Raw genomic sequence first — 17,631 nt, forward strand, 5'->3', positions numbered from 1 at the left:
GTAAATTAACGGGGTCCAAACTTTTTATGGCCGCTGGATTCCACATTGATCGTCGGGAACATCACCTCAACTATTTCATCTTAACCAATCGGCTGCTTCCAATACAGATTCAAACGGCAAAATTGCATCTTCCAGAGTTTCAAACACATGGAACTTCACACTACCAACAAACAAGATAAGGAGGTGGCGCCCGTCCGGGCATGTTGTGTTGTGTGTTGACCAAGGCCCCAAGTGATGGAGGAAGCAACAACGAAGTGGAGGAAGCCCACAAGTCAAAGGAGCTTCTTCCCAATCAGTCCACGCACAAGGAAGGACCTTGCGCGCCACTCCACTGCCCAACCGCCATCCTCTATTTAGCCTCCCAAACGCCCCGCCGCATATAGCAACACAACTCAAAGTCACAGAAGCCAACCGAGGCAATGCGCCATGGGGAGCCCGAGCGCAAGCACCACCTCGCCTTCCTCCTCATTCTCCTCCTTCGCTGCCACCTCCAACGAGGAGACCCACACCCGTCGCGGCGCACACGTGCTGCTCCTGCCGTTCCCGGGCGCGCAGGGCCACACCAACCCGATGCTCCAGCTCAGCCACTGCCTCGCGTACCACGGCCTCCGCCCCACACTCGTCACCACCCGCTATGTCCTCTCCACCATGGCTCGGCCCCCGCCTAGCCTCTTCCGCGTCGTCGCCATTTTCCGACGGCTTCAATGATGGGGGCATGGCCGCACGCCCCGACTTTGCCGAGTACTGCCGCCGCCTCGAGTCCGTCGGCTCGGAGATGCTGGTGGAGCTGCTCCGCTCTGAGGCCGCCGAGGGCCGGCCCGTCCGCGTGCTGGTCTATGACCCACACCTCCCGTGGGCGCAGCGGGTGGCGCGGACGGCGGGTGTCGCGGCCGCGGCGTTCCTTTCGCAGCCGTGCTCCGTGGACCTCATCTACAGTGAGCTATGGGCGGGGCGGCTCACACTGCCGGTCACGGACGGCACCGAGCTGTCCAGGCGAGGCCTTCTCGGTGTCGAGCTTGGGCCCGATGACATGCCGCCATTCGCTACTACAAAAACAATTTGTAGCAACGCCTCGTTTTTTTAGGGGCGGACCAAAAAGTCATCCGTCCCTATAAATAGCGCGAGGGTACTGTAGAAACGGTCTGCCCCAAAAGATGGCATCTGTAGGGGTGGCTGACCCCCTCTGTCACCCCTGAAAATGGGAGCCATTTTCAGGGGCGGGTGGGGGGGGGGGGGTCAGCCGCCCCTACAAACAATCATTTTTAGGGGCGGCTCACCCCCCTCCATCCGCCCCTAAAAATGCCCTCATTTTCAGGGGTGGCTGAGGAGGTGAGCCGCCTCTAAAAATATCATTTGTAGGAGCGGCTCCCCTAAAAAGGTATATAAAAATCTGGGCTTCTTCCTCCTCCCGACCCTCCATTATTGGTTCGGGAGAGGTGCTCCCCAAGATCGAAAAAAGGAAAAAAGGGGGGAGAGGTTTTCAACTCGATTTCCTTAAAGTTTGGGGCCCTAGGAGGTAAGTTGACGCTAATTTATTGTCATTTCTAAGCTCTTTTGTTAGATTTATGGCTCAAATGGTGCTATCTTTCCCTCTAACTAGCTCTAGGTCTCCATGGTGTGGATTAGCCATTTTAGACACCATTTGCCTCAAACTTTTGGATGAAGTTGTGCTATTTTAGATGGAGAACAAGATTATCTAATCATTAGTATTGGATCTACATATTTTAGCCTCATTTCTAAGTAAAGTACTCACTAGATCTATGGAGGAGAGAGAAGAAGATTTGTTTTTTTCCCTATTTTCACTCACATGCATGATAGTTTTTTTGTTGCAAGAAATTGTGTTACAATAATATGTTTGGTTTTATTTTCTTATTTAGTACTATCTAAATTACATTTTATTAATATCTACACTTATAGATTACTATGCACATTTGCAATGACATTTATGGTTATTATACTTTGGAGAAATGAATTTATGTTTTTCCTAATTATTTACATAAGCAGTTGCTTTTTTTAATTCATTTAAATTATTTGTTACTGTTCAGAGATGGATAGGACATGTATGTATACTGCAAAAAGGATAGACGCCTATTTTCGTGGAGAGCTTAACAAATTCATTCAAGTTGCCGTGATCCATGCAAGAAATGAGAAAACACAGCTGATGCATTGCCCATGCAATGACTGCAAGAATTTGAGAGTATTCAGCGACCCAACTACAATCAGATCGCATGTGATTGTGAGAGGTTTTGTCAAGGACTACATGGTCTGGAAGAAACATGGCGAGACGAATGCTCCACCTCAGGCGGATAATCCAGTTGTTGAAATTGTACAGGACGAGGATTTTAACAGATTGGTTCATTCTTATTTTCACGGCGGCGGAGATGATGAAGGTGTCGATGACAATGATGATGATGCTGATGATGATGGTGGTGGTATTGGTGGATCCCATGGTGATGATGTGGACTGTCCCATGGATGGTGATAGTAGTGATGATGAACTTGACGATGGTGATTTTCTCGGCCAGTTGTTGCGCCACACCAAAGCAGAGGTATTGGTTGCTAGTGTCCGGGGGTTAAAAATCTTCGAGATGGTGAAAAAATCAGCTGAGGAACTTATTTATAACCACTCGAAGGGATGCCCGAAACCCTGGACCGTGCTTCGTTTCATACTTGAGCTGTTGACTCTGAAGGCTAAGCATAGTTGGTCAGATGGTAGTTTCAATGATCTGCTGCGTATCTTGGCTTGGTTGCTTCCAAAGCCAAATAAAAGTGCCAGCCAACACATACAGAGCAAAGAAGCTTGTCATCCTGTTCACCATGGGTGTGGAAAGAATCCATGCGTATCCTAATCATTGTATATTGTATTGTGGGAACACTTTTAAAGACCTGAAGAAATGCCCTGTATGTTCCACAAGTCGGTACAAAAACAATGCTGGATACTGTGGTGATGACAATCAAGATCCAACCAATGTGAATAAGGGAGCCTTCGTTGAGCCAGATGATGCTACTTTAGGCATTTCTGAGAAGCAGAGAAGAATTCCCGCCATGGTTATGTGGTACCTCCCAGTTTCTGATTGCCTTAGGCGTTTCTTCTCGAACCCAAAGGATGCTGAGCTGATGCGATGGTAGGATTCAGATAAGTGCAAAAAGGGTGACGGAAAACTCCGACATCCAGTTGATGCTCGGCAGTGGAAGGAATTCGATGACTAATACTATCTGGAATTTGGGAAGGACCCACGAAATGTTTGGTTCGCGTTGAGTACAGATGGAATGAATCCATTTGGTGAAAGAAGTAGCACTCACAGCACATGGCCAGTGATACTAAGAATGTACAACCTGCCTACGTGGCTGTGCCAGAAGAGGAAGTATCTTTTGCTATCCGTGCTTATACAGGGCCCCAAGCATCCTGGCATTGATATAGACGTTTTTCATGAGCCTATGATGCAAGAGATGGAAACTTTATGGAAGGAGGGTATCGATATATATGATGGTTTTGCACGACATCTCTTTAATCTTAGAGCTATTATATTCGCCACTATCCATGATTATCAGGCATTGTTTGTCCTGTCAGGACAGATCAAAGGAAGGACAGGATGCACGGTGTGCGTGGATGACACTGTATCGTCTTTCCTTGAGGGTTCTCGGAAGTTAGTTTACCTTGGGTACAGACGTGTATTGGTTGAAGGGCATAGGTACCGAAGTAAGAAGTTCTATAATCATTTTGATGGCAACCCTGATTTCCGTTCTACTCAAGAACGACGAGACGGGCATTATGTTTTCAATATGGTCCGAAACGTCAATGTCACTTATGCGAAGAAGAAGGAAGATGGGAAGAAGAGAAAGAGAGATAAGGCACCTATCGAAGCCATACCATTCAAGAAACAGTCCATTTTCTACAAGTACTTGCCATATTGGGCAGATCTTGAGGTCCGCCATGCAATCAATGGTATGCACCTCAAGAAGAATGTGTTTGGTAACACAATTGGGCTCCTCCTGGAGACATCTTCCAAAACAAAGGATATACAAGTCACGACAGGACTTGGTAGCCATGAAGATAAGAAAAGATCTTCACCCTATTGAGAAAGGGAATGGTATATACGAACTTCCCCCAGCTTGCTACAACTTGACACGTGATGAGAAGAAAGCAATGTGCGAGAGCATAAGAGGGATCAGAGTCCCTTGTCGTTTCACGTCCAACATAAGGAAACTAGTGTCGATGAAAGATTTGTCACTATGCGGCTATAACAATCATGATTGTCATGTGTTGCTGATGTTGTTCCTCCCGATTGCAATCAGAGCAATCAAGCCAGTATATGTAAGGATGATAATCACTCCGTTGTGTTACTTCTTCAATAGGATTTCACAAAAGGTGATAGATGAAGACGAGTTGCAGGATCTCAAAGAATTCATTGCGAAAACTATGGAGCAGCTCGAGATGTGCTTCCCTCCGTTGTTTTTTGACATAACCGAACACCTAATGATTCACATGGTCGACCAGATACGGGCACTTGGTCCACTTTACCTTCATGAAATGTGGACGTATGAGCATTTTATGTCCGTCCTCAACCGAAACGTACTGAATCGTGCTCATCCTGAGGGGTCCATGATAGAGGGATACAGTACCGAGGAAGTCATCGAGTCTTACCTAGGTTACCTAAAGGATAACATGTCCCTTGGTTTGCCAATTCCACATTTTTTGGGGAGGTTGGAAGGTGTGGGCACAGTTGGAAGAAAAATTTTCATCGACAAAGATTTCAAAGGTGTGCAACAAGCACATTATAGCATCTTGCAGCACCTCACGATAATGACACCTTTAGTCAATCAACACTTGAGCATGATTCGTGTAGAAAGTAATGTTCACTCGGCTGATTGGATCATGAGAGAACACAAGCTTCGACTGACTGCAAGGTTGAAGGACCTGCATCTACCAGATGGGGAGTTCGTGGAGGAACAAACAATCAAAAGATTGGCAGTGGGTCCATCTAGCCAGGTCATATCATGGCATGGGTACGATATTAATGGATATCTATTCTATACTGCCGCCAAGGACAAGAAGACCATGTCCCAGAACAGTAGTGTTCATATTGAAGCCTTAGACTAGAGAACAGGACAAAATACAACATATTTTGGTGTCATAGAAGATATATGGGAAGTGCACTATAGTTCCAATATACAAATCCCGGTCTTTCGGTGTCGTTGGGTCAAACATCCGGAAGGTGTTGAGGTGGATGAATATGGACTCACGGTTGTAGACCTCAATAATATTGGATATAAAGACGACCAATGGGTACTTGCTTCACAAGTCGCATAGGTACTCTACGTAGCTGATCCCGCAAAGAAGACAAAACACGTTGTTGTCCCTGGAAAACAAGATATCATAGGAGTTGAGGGAATTGATGATGTAGAAGAATACAATCAGTATGATCAAATGAACCTCTTCACAGACCTTCCACAAAAGATTAAAATTATAGAAGCGGGCATCAGAAAAGATGAGAATCCTTGGGTGCGCAAAGATGGTGAATCGAGAATTGTTACCGCTTAAATATATCGTGCATATCCTGTATTAATGTGCGAAAGTGATTGTAATTTGTTTATGGTAATACAATTGTTCAAACATTAGCCTAATTTTGTATTAGATTTTGAGATTGTTGTTTATAAGATTCTGAATCAAAGTCAGCCTTAAAAGTGATGGCATAGTAGTGTGACATATGTCTATATAATTTGACATTGCAATGTGATTTTAATATTTTTCATGTGTCACACAAGTCACAATATGGCTATGATAAAAATTTCACTATTTTATCATGTGCTTTGCTATTTCTTTGGATTAAAATAATTACCGAAATATTTTTTGAAAACAATTTGTAGGGGCGGGCCAGCCCCCCACCCGCCCCTAGAAATCGATTTGTAGGGGCGGGTGACGCCCCTGTCCGCCCCTACAAATTGTTTTCAAAATAATTCCGGTAATTCTTTTAATTCAAAAGGAGCTGCAAAACATTTCAAAATTTTTTGAAATTTTTACCATAGCCAATTAGTGAGCTGTAGAACACGTGAAAAATATAATTAATACAATTCAATATGTTTGGGGTTGAAGAATGTTCAAAACACAAAGTTTGCCTTAAGTTATATGAGATGTAAGTATGACATAACCATACTTTGTTGTTCCAACAATTTTATTCAGTATATTCACTGATATGTGTTTTAGATATTTTTCTTATGTTACACAAGTGACAATAACTCTATGGTAAATTTTTTACAATTTTTTCATTTGATTTACTATTTGATTTGCATTATTACAATTTTTACCATAAATGGAAAAGAATTTGTAGGGGTGGGCTGGGGCGTCACCCGCCCCTACAAATTGTTTTCAAATTAATTCTGGTAATTCTTTTAGTTCAAAAGGAGCTGCAAAACATTTCAAAAAAAAATTTGAAATTTTTACCATAGCCAATTAGTGATCTGTAGAACACGTGAAAAATATAATTAATACAATTCAACATGTTTGGTGTTGAAGAGTATTCAAAACACAAAGTTTGCCTTGTGTTATATGAGATGTAAGTATGACATAGTCATACTTTGTTTTTTCAACACTTCTATTCAATATATTCACCGACATGTGTTTTAGATATTTTTCTTATGTTATACAAGTGACAATAACTCTATGGTAAAATTTTCACAATTTTTTATTTGTTTTTACTATTTTATTTGCATTATTATAATTTTCAGCCATAAATAGAAAACCATTTGTAGGGGCAGGCCGGGGCGTCACTCGCCCCTACAAATAGATTTCGAGGGGCCCCTAGAAATCGATTTGTAGGGGTGCCTAGAAATCGATTTGTAGGGGCGGGTGACGCCCCGGCCCGCCCCCCTACAAATGGTTCTATATAAATATCTCCCCCGCCGAGACTTTGAAACATTTTTGGATTGAGCGAGCGAGACGCCGTCAGGCTGCCGAAATTTTTCGTGCCTCTCCCTCGTCGCCGCGCCTCCTGGTCGCCCCACCGCCGCGCCGCCTGCCTGCACCGCCACCGCCCGTCCCCGCCGGTGCCGAAGCCTCAACGGCCGCACCTCCCTCTCTGCGCCTTGGAGCCTACCCGTGGCGGCGCCCTCCTCAACCAGCAATGCCTTCCGCGCGGCGGCCCCCTCCTCGACCGGCGGCCCCCTCTTCTTCCTCACGCTCAAGGTCCTCCGCCCCTCCCCGAACTCGGACGAGCCCTACCCCGGCCGAATCGGGGCTTGCGCCACCGAAGCCACCTGTGCTCCTCCGCCGGAGCGCCGCCTGTTCGTCGATTTCCGTTCTCCAACCGCCCTCCATCAAATCGAGCCCGCAGTGAGCTTCCCCGTAACCTCCTCTTCCTCCCCAACCCATTCCCCTTAGGTTCTTGCTCCGCCGCCGCCGGGGCGCCCCTGCCGCGGGCTGCTCCTGCGCGGGCCCGCGCGGCGCCGCCGCCGCCCCACCGCCACCTTGCCTCCCTCACGTCCTCGCCTCCATGCCCTGCACCGATTGAATGCCGCCGCCATCGTGCCTGGCCGTGCCCACGGCCATGCCCATGGTGTGCGGGATCGGAGCTGGAACTGGGTTGGGCCTCTCACTGACTAGTGGGGCCCAGCTGGCAGCCTCTTTTTAGGGTTTAGGGTTTTCCAAAAATAATTAATTCAGTTCAATTAAGTCATATGCTCATGATATTTGTATAATGTGCATTTGTATTATTTCTATTCAAGATAATTGTAATTTGAAAGCCATATGCTCATGATATTGTAATGTACACTCTAATATTGTTTATTTCTTTTTTTTTCAAGTATTGTAATTTGAATGGAATATGCTCATGATATTGTAATGTACACTCTAATAATATTTATTTCTTATTTTTTTGAAGTATTGAAATTTCAATTTCATATGCTCATGATATTGTCATGTACACTCTAATAATGTTTATTTCTATTTTTTCTGAAGTATTGAAATTTGAATTTCATATGCTCATGATATTGTCATGTGCAATTTGAATGTATACTTTATATATATTCTGTAGCGTTTCTCATTTAAATGTGAAATGTTCGTGATCCGTGTAGAAGTCATAGATGGATCCTCCGTCGTCATCCTCCCCTCGAAGGGATGACACAGAGATGCAAAACTAGCTTCGTGAAATTGCATCCCAAATGGAGTTGGAGACCCAAGCCGAAGTCGATGTCCAATCCGCGACGGACGAGTCTGAGAGTGGGGATGATGATGGCCCTAGGGTTGGACAAGGGGCTTGGGTAAATGGTAGGTGGGAAAATCCGCTTGATCCACACCCAGCTCCGCAAAGAGAACGTTGTTCAATGGAGGCGCTTGATCCGGATTACGAACCAGAACAACAGGTAATGAAAACAAGACAAATTACAATGAAGCAATTCCATACATTTTCATAGACTACGCATTAGGACTTGATGAATCGTGAACCATGCAGGCGCCGACAGGAAGGGTAAGCACCGACGCCAAGCCCCTAGCCCCACAGAGGAAGACAATGAAAGCTCGAGCCCCGAACCTGCAAGTACAGCCTCTGACGTACAAAACAAAAGGAAATGGGGTCAGCGAGGCAGAAACCAATACCCCGAAGGGCAATTTACTGTTAATGTAATTAGCGTGGCAGGAGAGCCCATAGAACCTCCGCAGATTGTTGCAAAGTTTCAGAATGCTATCAGTGCTATAATAAGGACAAAGATGGTTTTGGATCCAATGATCCCAAGTTGGCCCTTTGTTCCTAAGGGGAGAAAAGAAGCGATGTGGCAATTGTTGAGCAGAACTTTTATTCTGCCCAGAGGAACTAGAGAACAAGTTAGGCGTTATGCTCTGAAGATGCTGGGTGAAACATTCCGCCGGTGGAAGAGCGAACTGAATACACGGTATGTCCAGAAGGGTCGAACGCCATTCGCAGGTTACGGGGACATCACACCAGCACAATGGGAAGAGTTTGTTCGGCAGAAGACCACTGAAGAAGCTGTAGCCCTAAGCCAGAAGCAGACTGAATTGGCAAAGAGCAACATACATAAAGGCCGCCTTGGGCCAGGTGGGTACCAAAGGAAGATCGACTAGTGGAGGCGTGAAAGAGAGGTGGCAATAGCTGCCAGCCAACCCGACCCTTATGATGGATTGGACGACCGTGGATGGCAGTGGCTTGAAGCAAGAAAGCCAAAGATAGTTGAAGGCAAAGCAAAATTTGATCAACCCGAGATGAAAGCGGTGGCAGAAAGAATGTTAAAACTTGCCGAACTACAGAAAAAAGAGATTTCAAACCCAATAGGGAGGTGGATGTGCTCAGTACAGCCATTGGGTCTAAAGAGCATGGAGGCTGTGTTAGAGGTATGTCCTCTAAGTTGAGCATCAGAGATGGGTTCGAGAAGGACCGGGCTAGGTACAGGAGCCATGACCGCTATAAAAGAAGAAATCATGGCAGCAGCAGTGAGTGCAATGGAAGCAAGGTTCAAGGATTTATGTTTTGCAACTCTCGCGGAGCAGCAGCAGTCGGGCTGACTTATGATTCCTGTCTCCCAAGAGGTGGGGCAGCAACAGATGGTGGTCATGCCCCCACTAGTACTTGGCCAAGTGAGTTCGGCATGTGCACAGAGTAGTGTCGCCCCGACCACATCTTAGCAATACCCAGTGGATACCATAATGACTATTACTCCATGCTTGTTGCTATATCCGGTCGGCAGAGCTGGAAAGACAAAGGAAGTAGCCACAGCCCAGGTGCATCCGGCTAGGGGTTTATTTGAGGGAAAACCGATCCCCATCGGATATGCATGCGTACAAGTAGAGCAACTCTTAAAATCAAGCTATGAGGGTAACGAGATAGATTTCCCCACTGCAGATGGAAAGAGTTGCCTTGGAGAATGTGTTGGTACCACCATTCTATGGCATAAACGAGATATCTTACTGGTTGATCAGGTACCTTTGGCTACTCAGGACCTGCCATCAACAGAACCACGGGAGGCATCACCAGCTTCTCCATTTTCACGAGAGCCAACACCTCAGGCTCACCCATCACCGCGAGAGCTACCTCCGCCATCACCGCAATTATGACAGCCATCCCCACAAGCCCCTGTATCACCACCACAATGAGAGCCATCCCCTCAGGCCGACGTATCACCACCACCACGAGATCCATCCCAACAAGCCCCCATATCACCACCACCACGAGAGCCATCCCCACAAGCCCCCGTATCACCACAACCACGAGAGTGAAGCGTCCCCTCATGAGAGAGAGAACTTAAATGTGATACAAACATCAATCCCAGGAGGCTAATGCCACATTTATTACATCAGATAGTTCATTACCGTACAAACCTCCGAGGAGGACACTCGATACAGATGATAATAATAAGTAACCAAGCTACGACATAACACCAGAGCGCGACCCACATGGGATCTAGCTCAGGCTCATGCGCCAGCAAAGCATCTCGAACAGGGCCGGTTCCACAGGCAAGGTTGGGTGTAGAACGTTAACCCTACTCGGTGTCGTCTGGTACGAAGTCTGTGTCTTCTTCTGTAAAAAGTAAGAATGGGGTGAGTACAACGTACTCAGCAAGTCCAACAACACCCACGGAGGGGGTTATATCAGAATAACATGCTCAGGTAAAACAAGGATAAGGTTATGGTTTTAATTTGCGGAAAGCTAAATTTTATGCAGGGGTTCGTTTAGCCGAAAACATTTCAGAAACCAGTTTTTGTATTGGGTAACACGGAGTTCAAGTTTTAAACTGCTACCGGACTCCTCATCCACAGTAGCACACGGCACAACTGCCGGACACATTTCCAAAACAACTCACGCTACCCATCCCAAAGTAAACACTAGTTGTGAGACCACACCGTAACTCGCCCAGTACCGTGGGCACGGACTATTCGAATAGAATCTTAACTCTGCAGAGATGTGCAACTTTACCCACAAGTGGGGTACCGCAACTCGATCACCTTAGTGTCGGTGCAGATCCCAACAAAGCCATTACCCACCTTAGCTAAACCCAACTAGCCATCACGGGATGCACCAAGGGGTCATCGCCCGTTCACTTAGGTATAACCGGGCATAAGTCACTCGGGGCTTATCCCTTCTCCTTAGTCACCCGTTGCTCTCAGCTCTCCTGATGGCTATCAAATTAACTAGTGGGATTTATGCTAAGCCGTTGCCCATTCAACGGTCGAGTGGTTTGCACGAAAGTGGAGTTAGGTGAGATGTAACACCAACTCGGTCCTTAGTTGTGACAAGATGGATATCTCCCTTCCTTGCCCTGGCACATTGGCACGATCCCACCAAATGGCAAATCCGTAGAAATGCCATCCATCCCGTCTAAACTTTCTTTACTAAAAAACACCACATTTATCCCATCCCACATACGCACACATTTTCTTTATAAAATAAATAGTATTATGAGTAAAGTCCTTAAGCGTTCTAATATCGATTAACGTCCAAGCAAAATCAGACATTAATCTAGGTGGTCAAGGAATGGTCATCACAAATCAAGGGGTTGCTATCCATCCGTGTTTTCATGCAAGCAAAACATATGAAATTTTTATGAAGCAGGCCGTTGGGCTGTGTTTATAAAAACTAGGACAGAAACATGCATCAAAGGATGGGATTGAACTTGCCGTCTTCGAAGCCTTCGGGGAGATCCTGGTCGAAGCACTGTCCTTCGGGCTCAGGGTCGCAAAGCTGGTCCTCATTCACGGGCTCGCAGTACTACTCGTCAACGGGCTCTCCTTCGTTCACACCGTGGTCTACGACACGCACAAACAAACACACAATCAAGAAAAGGAAATAAAAGTTTTATCGTTGAGCTCGAATCGGGAATGATTAAGATACAGAGTTCGGAGTAATGTTTTTCATGTGATTTCCTAATAGCATGGCCGAAACTAGGTTAAGAAGGGCGTGGTAAAGTTTCGGGCCGATCAGAGTTCGTTTGGTGCATAAAATAGTAGAGCAACAGGATGATTAGGGTTAAATCAGTGGTTCAGGGGCTTGTTTGTAAGTTTTTCTAGAAAATAAAGGGCTTGGTTATAATTTCTAAGAATATGTGGGCCTAATAGAAGAGTGTAGGGGTCTATTTGTTATTAAGTTTAACTAGCGGAACAGGAAGGGTGTTTTTGGAAAAAGGGTTATAAAAGGGAGGGGTTCTTTAATAAAATGGGAGGAGAGGGAGGGCCTAAAAGCAAAATGGCCACTCATCCCCTTCCTCCCGACGCGGAACAGGGGAGGCGGCCAGGGTCGTCGGCGGCGGTCAATCCGGCCGCTTCGGGCCTCGGGGGCGGCCGGGACCGAGGGGAAAAGGGAGAGAGGGTTGCGGGGGATCGATCCCCTGCCTCACCTCCAGCTGGGGTGACGCGCAGAGGCGGCTCGGCGGAAGCGGACGGCAGTGGGCGGAGCAGTTCGCGGTGGCGGCACTGCTGTGGCTCGGGAGGAGGCGGGCGGCGGCTGTGGTGGCTTGGGGTGTGGAGGAGCGACGTCGGGGGCCTTTTATAGGCGCGCTAGGTCGGTGAGGCGGAGCGGGTAGGTGTGGCTGGTGGGGCGGTCCGGCGAGCGGCGCGGGGCGAAGTAATGGCGCTTCGGCCGCTTGCTTGTGTCGGGACGCGGCGGCGCGGGCGGCGAGGCGGCATAGCGGCGACGTGACCATTCAGGTAGGTGGCGAGCGGGGCCGGTGGCGCTGTGCGGCTTGACGACGGAGGGCGCGTGGAGCAGTGCCGCCCACGTCGCGGTTCGGCGCGCACGGAGGCAGTCGGTGGTGAGGGCGGGGCGTTCATGTGGAGGCGGCGCCGAGGCTGGGTGGCAGCGGCAGGTGGTGCGGTGGTGCACGTGGCGAGCGGGACCGGGGCGAGGTGCCAGCGGCGGGGTACGTGCGCGGGGAAGAGGCAGGGGGAATGTGCGCGCGGGGAAGCGGCAGGGGGAATGTGCGAGCGGGGCTGGGCTGCAGGGGCGCGCGCGCGCGCGCGGCGGCGCCGAGCCGGGCGAGCGCGTCGCGGCGTGGCGTGGCCAGGCGGCGTGGCTCGGTGCGGCGTGTCGCGGGCGCCTCATCCTGGTGCGCCGAGCGTCGAGCGTGTGCAGGCGCGGGCGGGCAGGCCGGGGGGGCGCGGCGCGCGGGTGTGCAGGCGTGACCGGCCTGGCGGGGTGCGGCTCAGAGAGCGGCAGAGGGAGCCGAGCCGGGCGGCGTTCGTGCGGGAGCGGGGCAGGTGGTGCGCGCGCAGGGCAGGCTAGCGGGGTCGGGCCGGTGCGCGCGCAGCGGCGGCTAAGAGCAGGCCGGAGCGGGGAGAGGCGCTCGGGTGGTCGGAGTGCGGCGCGGCGGTCGGTGGTTCGTGACGTGCACCACAGAAAAAAAAGAGAGGGCCGCATCAGGGATTGGACATCGGGATGTTCAGAACAGGGACAGTTCCCGAAATATTAGGGTTAGGGTTTTAGGAAAAACTTTGAGCTCAACGACGAAAACTTGATTTTGAAATTAGTTAGTGCACGATTTAACTCAGCGAATTTTGGGATGTTACAGAGAGCCATCCCCACAGGCTCCCGTATCACCACAACCATGAGATCCATCCCCACAGGCTAGAGTATCACCAACACGAGAGCCATCACTACATGCACCATGGACTCGATCACCGGACCCGACTTCGATTGCTCGACCATTGCTGCCTCGAATGCTGAGGCCATACCAAAAGGACAAAAAAGGGTCAGAAATCATTAATAGATGGCACGCCGCAAATATAAAGTCTGATGCAAAGTCTAAGAAGGCTAAGTCCAAGGATAATCTAGCAAGTTCTAGTGGCAGTAGATGGTCTGGCTTTTCTATGCCCCGCACTGACACGGATTTCAAATTGTCAATTGGGGTTGATGAAATTCAAGACTTGGAGGATGCTCCTTTAAAGTTTCTGTATGGAAAGGACTTGCTACCGGACTGGGCACTAAGGGATTGTCCTTATTATATGCGGAGGCTTCATCATTGGTACAAGAGGGCATGTATACTTGGCCTTAAAACCATATATGCTTCGCACCATCTGGATGTTTTCGGACCTAAGGGGTCCGGAATGTTTGATATCATGTTCGATTTTGCAGACATGCAACACATGTTCCGTCTCCAACAACTTGGTATTGAAATGGTTCGACTCTGGTGCATGTAAGTGCTCATGATACTAATTCATTTTGTATTACCACATAAAGAACTATGTTATGTGCATAAATATGTAATTGTCATATATTATTATCTACAGGATGCAAACATATGATACCATTATTATAAAGAAAAACGTCCGATACCTTGACCCTGCTACGATTTGCGAGGCTGCGCATGCCTCGCCAAAATGGATGCTGGACACTGATGACTACCTAAAGCCATTTCCAACCAAGAAGGAAAAAGAAAAGGCACGAAAAAAATTTCATGACGAGACCATCTCAAACATTGCGGCCTACATATTGCTTATGATGACACAGTGGGAAGAAATGGATGTCATATATGCTCCATACCACATCCAGTAAGTCTAATATCGACCATTTCATAATAAACCATTGCTCAAATCCATGCCTACAAAATGTACATAATATTTTTTTCCTCAGAAATCACTGGATTGCTTTCCTTATACAACCAAAGCTCGGAAAAATTCTCATTTTTGACTCCTTGGATTGGTCAACCAAGCGTTACGAAGAATTCTTAAAAATTATACAATTGTGAGTGAATTTCTTATTATCTTTCCCATGCACATCATGTTTATTTCTCTAGAGAAATATACATATATAAATTAACTTTCATTTATTTTTTTCATTCATTTTAAAACAGGGCTTACAAGTTCTACATTCGTAAAGGAGGAGCTCATCCCGCCGACAAACCTAGTGAAATGACTCTGCGCACAAGATTCCCTTGCCAGAAGCAACCCGCAGGTTCTGTGTACTGTGGATACTACATGTGCGAGAATATGAGGCAGCAAAGGAGATATACTATAGATCCAGAACGTGTAAGGGGCTACTCTTTATTAGGGTTATATGCATATGTCTAGTTGTCTACACAATTTTTTTTTACTGTAACTAGCACTTGCATAATTTTACCATGATTTCCATAATTGCAGATTCATCCTGAAGAACACGGTAGCCAGCTCTAGGAGAAACAACTTCTAAATGTAGTCGACGATTTGTGCCGTTTCATTATGCATGAAGTGGTCAATGCGAGGGGCAAATTTTTCCATGAAGTACAAGATATGGCAACCGAAGATAAATACATTGGGCTTCGTGAATGGGAGAACCAACAGCACGTGTCGCCACTAGTAGCGGTCCTAGGGAGGATTAGGAGAAAAACATGTATTCAATATACACTTTAACAATTTGTACTGTAATGATGTTTAGTTTTCATATAATTTAATTTTGTATGCGTATGAATTTTTATTTACTGAATATATTCTATGTTTCGATCGCCTACTACATTGAATGGATTGAATTGGCTTGAATGCAAATTGGCGGCAAATTGCAAAAAATAGCGGAAAACATAATTGAAACTTTCAAATTCAAAAAATTATTGGCGGGAAAATCATTTGTAGGGGCGGTTGAGGGGGTGGCCCGCCCCTGGAAATGGATTTTTAGGGGCGGGTTCGTTGGCCGTCCCTGAAAAAAAGGTATTTTTAGCAGCGAGAACTAGCCACAGATTTTTTACCCGCCCCTAAAAATAGCGTTTTACCCGCCCCTACAAACCTTTATTGTAGTAGTGGTTGCTACGGCAGTTCGAGGAGCTAGAGGACGCCGACGACGTGTTCGTCAACTCGTTCCGCAACATCGAACCAAAGGTGGGCGTGGTATTGCTGGCCACCTTTTTGTTGTTTTGCTCAAGACACAAAAAAAGAAATCGACTGCTCACTGCACATGTTCTGCCTTGCAATGGCATGATTATTGACATGCTTTCTTTGTTAACTCATGAGCAGAAGGTAGATTACATGGAGCGAACATGGCGCACAAAGGCAATCGGACCATGCTTGCCGTCATTCTATCTGGATGATGAGCGTCTTCCGTCAAACAAGACATACGGCTTCGACCTATTCACCACCACTGTCTCGTGTATGGCTTGGCTTGACAAGCAGGCTCCTTGCTCCGTTGTCCTTGTATCCTACGGGACTGTATCTGAATACGACCAAAAACAATTGGAGGAGCTTGGCAATTGACTCTGCAATTCTGAAAAACCGTTTCTTTGGGTTGTGAGGTGAAATGAGGAACACAAGTTGTAAGATCAACTCCGTGAAAAGTGCAATGAACATGGCCTCATTGTTTCCTGGTGCCCCCAACTTGAGGTCCTTGCACACAAGGCTGCAGGTACAAAATTAAACCCTGAACATTCTTATGAAGCAAAAAGAAAAAAAACAATTAGTGAACTGAACTGACCACCAACTAAAAACGAACTGAATTGACCATAGCAACTAAAAATTAGTAATGTTCATCTTTTTACCAATGATAATTCACTTAGTATGAATGTGAAGGATGTTTCTTCACGCACTGCGGATGGAACTCAACACTTGAGGCAATAGCTAATGGCATACCAATGGTCGCAATGCCACATTGGGCAGACCAGGCAACCATATCAAAATACATGGAGAGCATGTGGGGTATGGGCTTGCGAGTGCGCAAGGATGAGAAAGGCTTGGTGACAAGGGATGAGGTTGAACGGTGTATCAAGGAAGTGATGGATGGGGATAGGAAGGATGAGTTTAGGAGGAATGCCGCTAAGTGGATGCAGAAGGCCAAGGAGGCAATGCAGAAAGTAGGGAGCTCAAGCAAGAATATAGCCGAATTTGCGGCAAAGTATTCATGATGTTAAATGATAAAACACCCAGTGATACGGAATGTCTTTGCGAGCATAACCAGTCATTAGTCCTTGTGGCATTGTCTTCCAAAATGTTGTTGGAGACAAAACACATATTGTTATTTTGTTGTGTCATCAGCACTCAGCAATTCGGCATTGTAAGTGCTATTACTAGCACCTTTGTGTATCGTATTTAAATCTGAAGTGCTTCTGTGCTCTACAAGGTGTGTATCGTATTTAAATCTGAAGTGCTTCTGTGCTCTACAAGGACAAGGAGCTCATAGATCTTCTGACAAGTACCTTATCTATTTAATAACCTTGTAACATTTTTTTTTGAGTAACCTTGCAACATTAGGAGCATACAATAATTACAATTATGAAACTTCCGTTTCTTTATATCCATGTATGTTTTGTTCCTGATAAAAATATGTATGTTTTGTTCTGAGAAGTCAGATGAACAGGATGCTCCTTCCACTGGGGAAATCACAGGATATGCATCCCTTGGAATCCAACAGCTTGTAGGCTCAATCTACAATCAAAATATACTAGACAATCCAGCTGCAACGAGTCAACATATTTGCATCAAGCAGCAATCTATTTCCAGCTTCCTTCTGTCTGCGCCATGCATCCCTTGTAGGCATTTGAAGCTGCCTATTCAGTAGAGTAGGACGGCTTCATGGCAAGGCATTCCCCTCTTAGCGGATCAAGATGTCCTTCTCCATTCTCAAGAATCCATGCATTCTCACCACAGGTTGTACCCCAAGAGTTCTTCATCAGCCAATACTTGGTGCCGTCACTGGCCTTTCTATAACGAATAGCTGCAAAGCCATGGTCCAGGCCAATA

At 46.8% G+C, this 17,631-nt stretch overlaps 1 protein-coding gene and 1 pseudogene across 1 annotated transcript; both read left to right on the top strand.

The window, feature by feature from the left end:
* Positions 1-426: 426 nt before the first annotated feature.
* Positions 427-17,183, top strand: LOC120639971 (annotated as a pseudogene).
* LOC120640320 lies at positions 13,298-15,385 on the top strand. Its single transcript, XM_039916162.1, has 5 exons — positions 13,298-14,129; positions 14,224-14,484; positions 14,567-14,677; positions 14,787-14,961; positions 15,073-15,385. Exons 1-5 carry the CDS (start codon positions 13,654-13,656, stop codon positions 15,103-15,105), a joined length of 1,056 nt encoding a protein of 351 aa, XP_039772096.1. The 5' UTR covers positions 13,298-13,653; the 3' UTR covers positions 15,106-15,385.
* Positions 17,184-17,631: the final 448 nt, after the last annotated feature.

The sequence above is a fragment of the Panicum virgatum genome, chromosome 7K (assembly GCF_016808335.1).
Source record: "Panicum virgatum strain AP13 chromosome 7K, P.virgatum_v5, whole genome shotgun sequence".
Classification (NCBI taxonomy): domain Eukaryota; kingdom Viridiplantae; phylum Streptophyta; class Magnoliopsida; order Poales; family Poaceae; genus Panicum; species Panicum virgatum.

What these genes read in the sequence shown, in the direction of transcription:
- LOC120640320 (XM_039916162.1), top strand. Translation starts at nt 13,654, where the DNA reads ATGCTGAGGCCATACCAAAAGGACAAAAAAGGGTCAGAAATCATTAAT. An exon ending in TATGCTCCATACCACATCCA is followed by an intron (nt 14,485 to 14,566) that starts GTAAGTCTAATA and finishes TTTTTTCCTCAG; the next exon opens with AAATCACTGGATTGCTTTCC. An exon ending in ATACTATAGATCCAGAACGT is followed by an intron (nt 14,962 to 15,072) that starts GTAAGGGGCTAC and finishes CCATAATTGCAG; the next exon opens with ATTCATCCTGAAGAACACGG.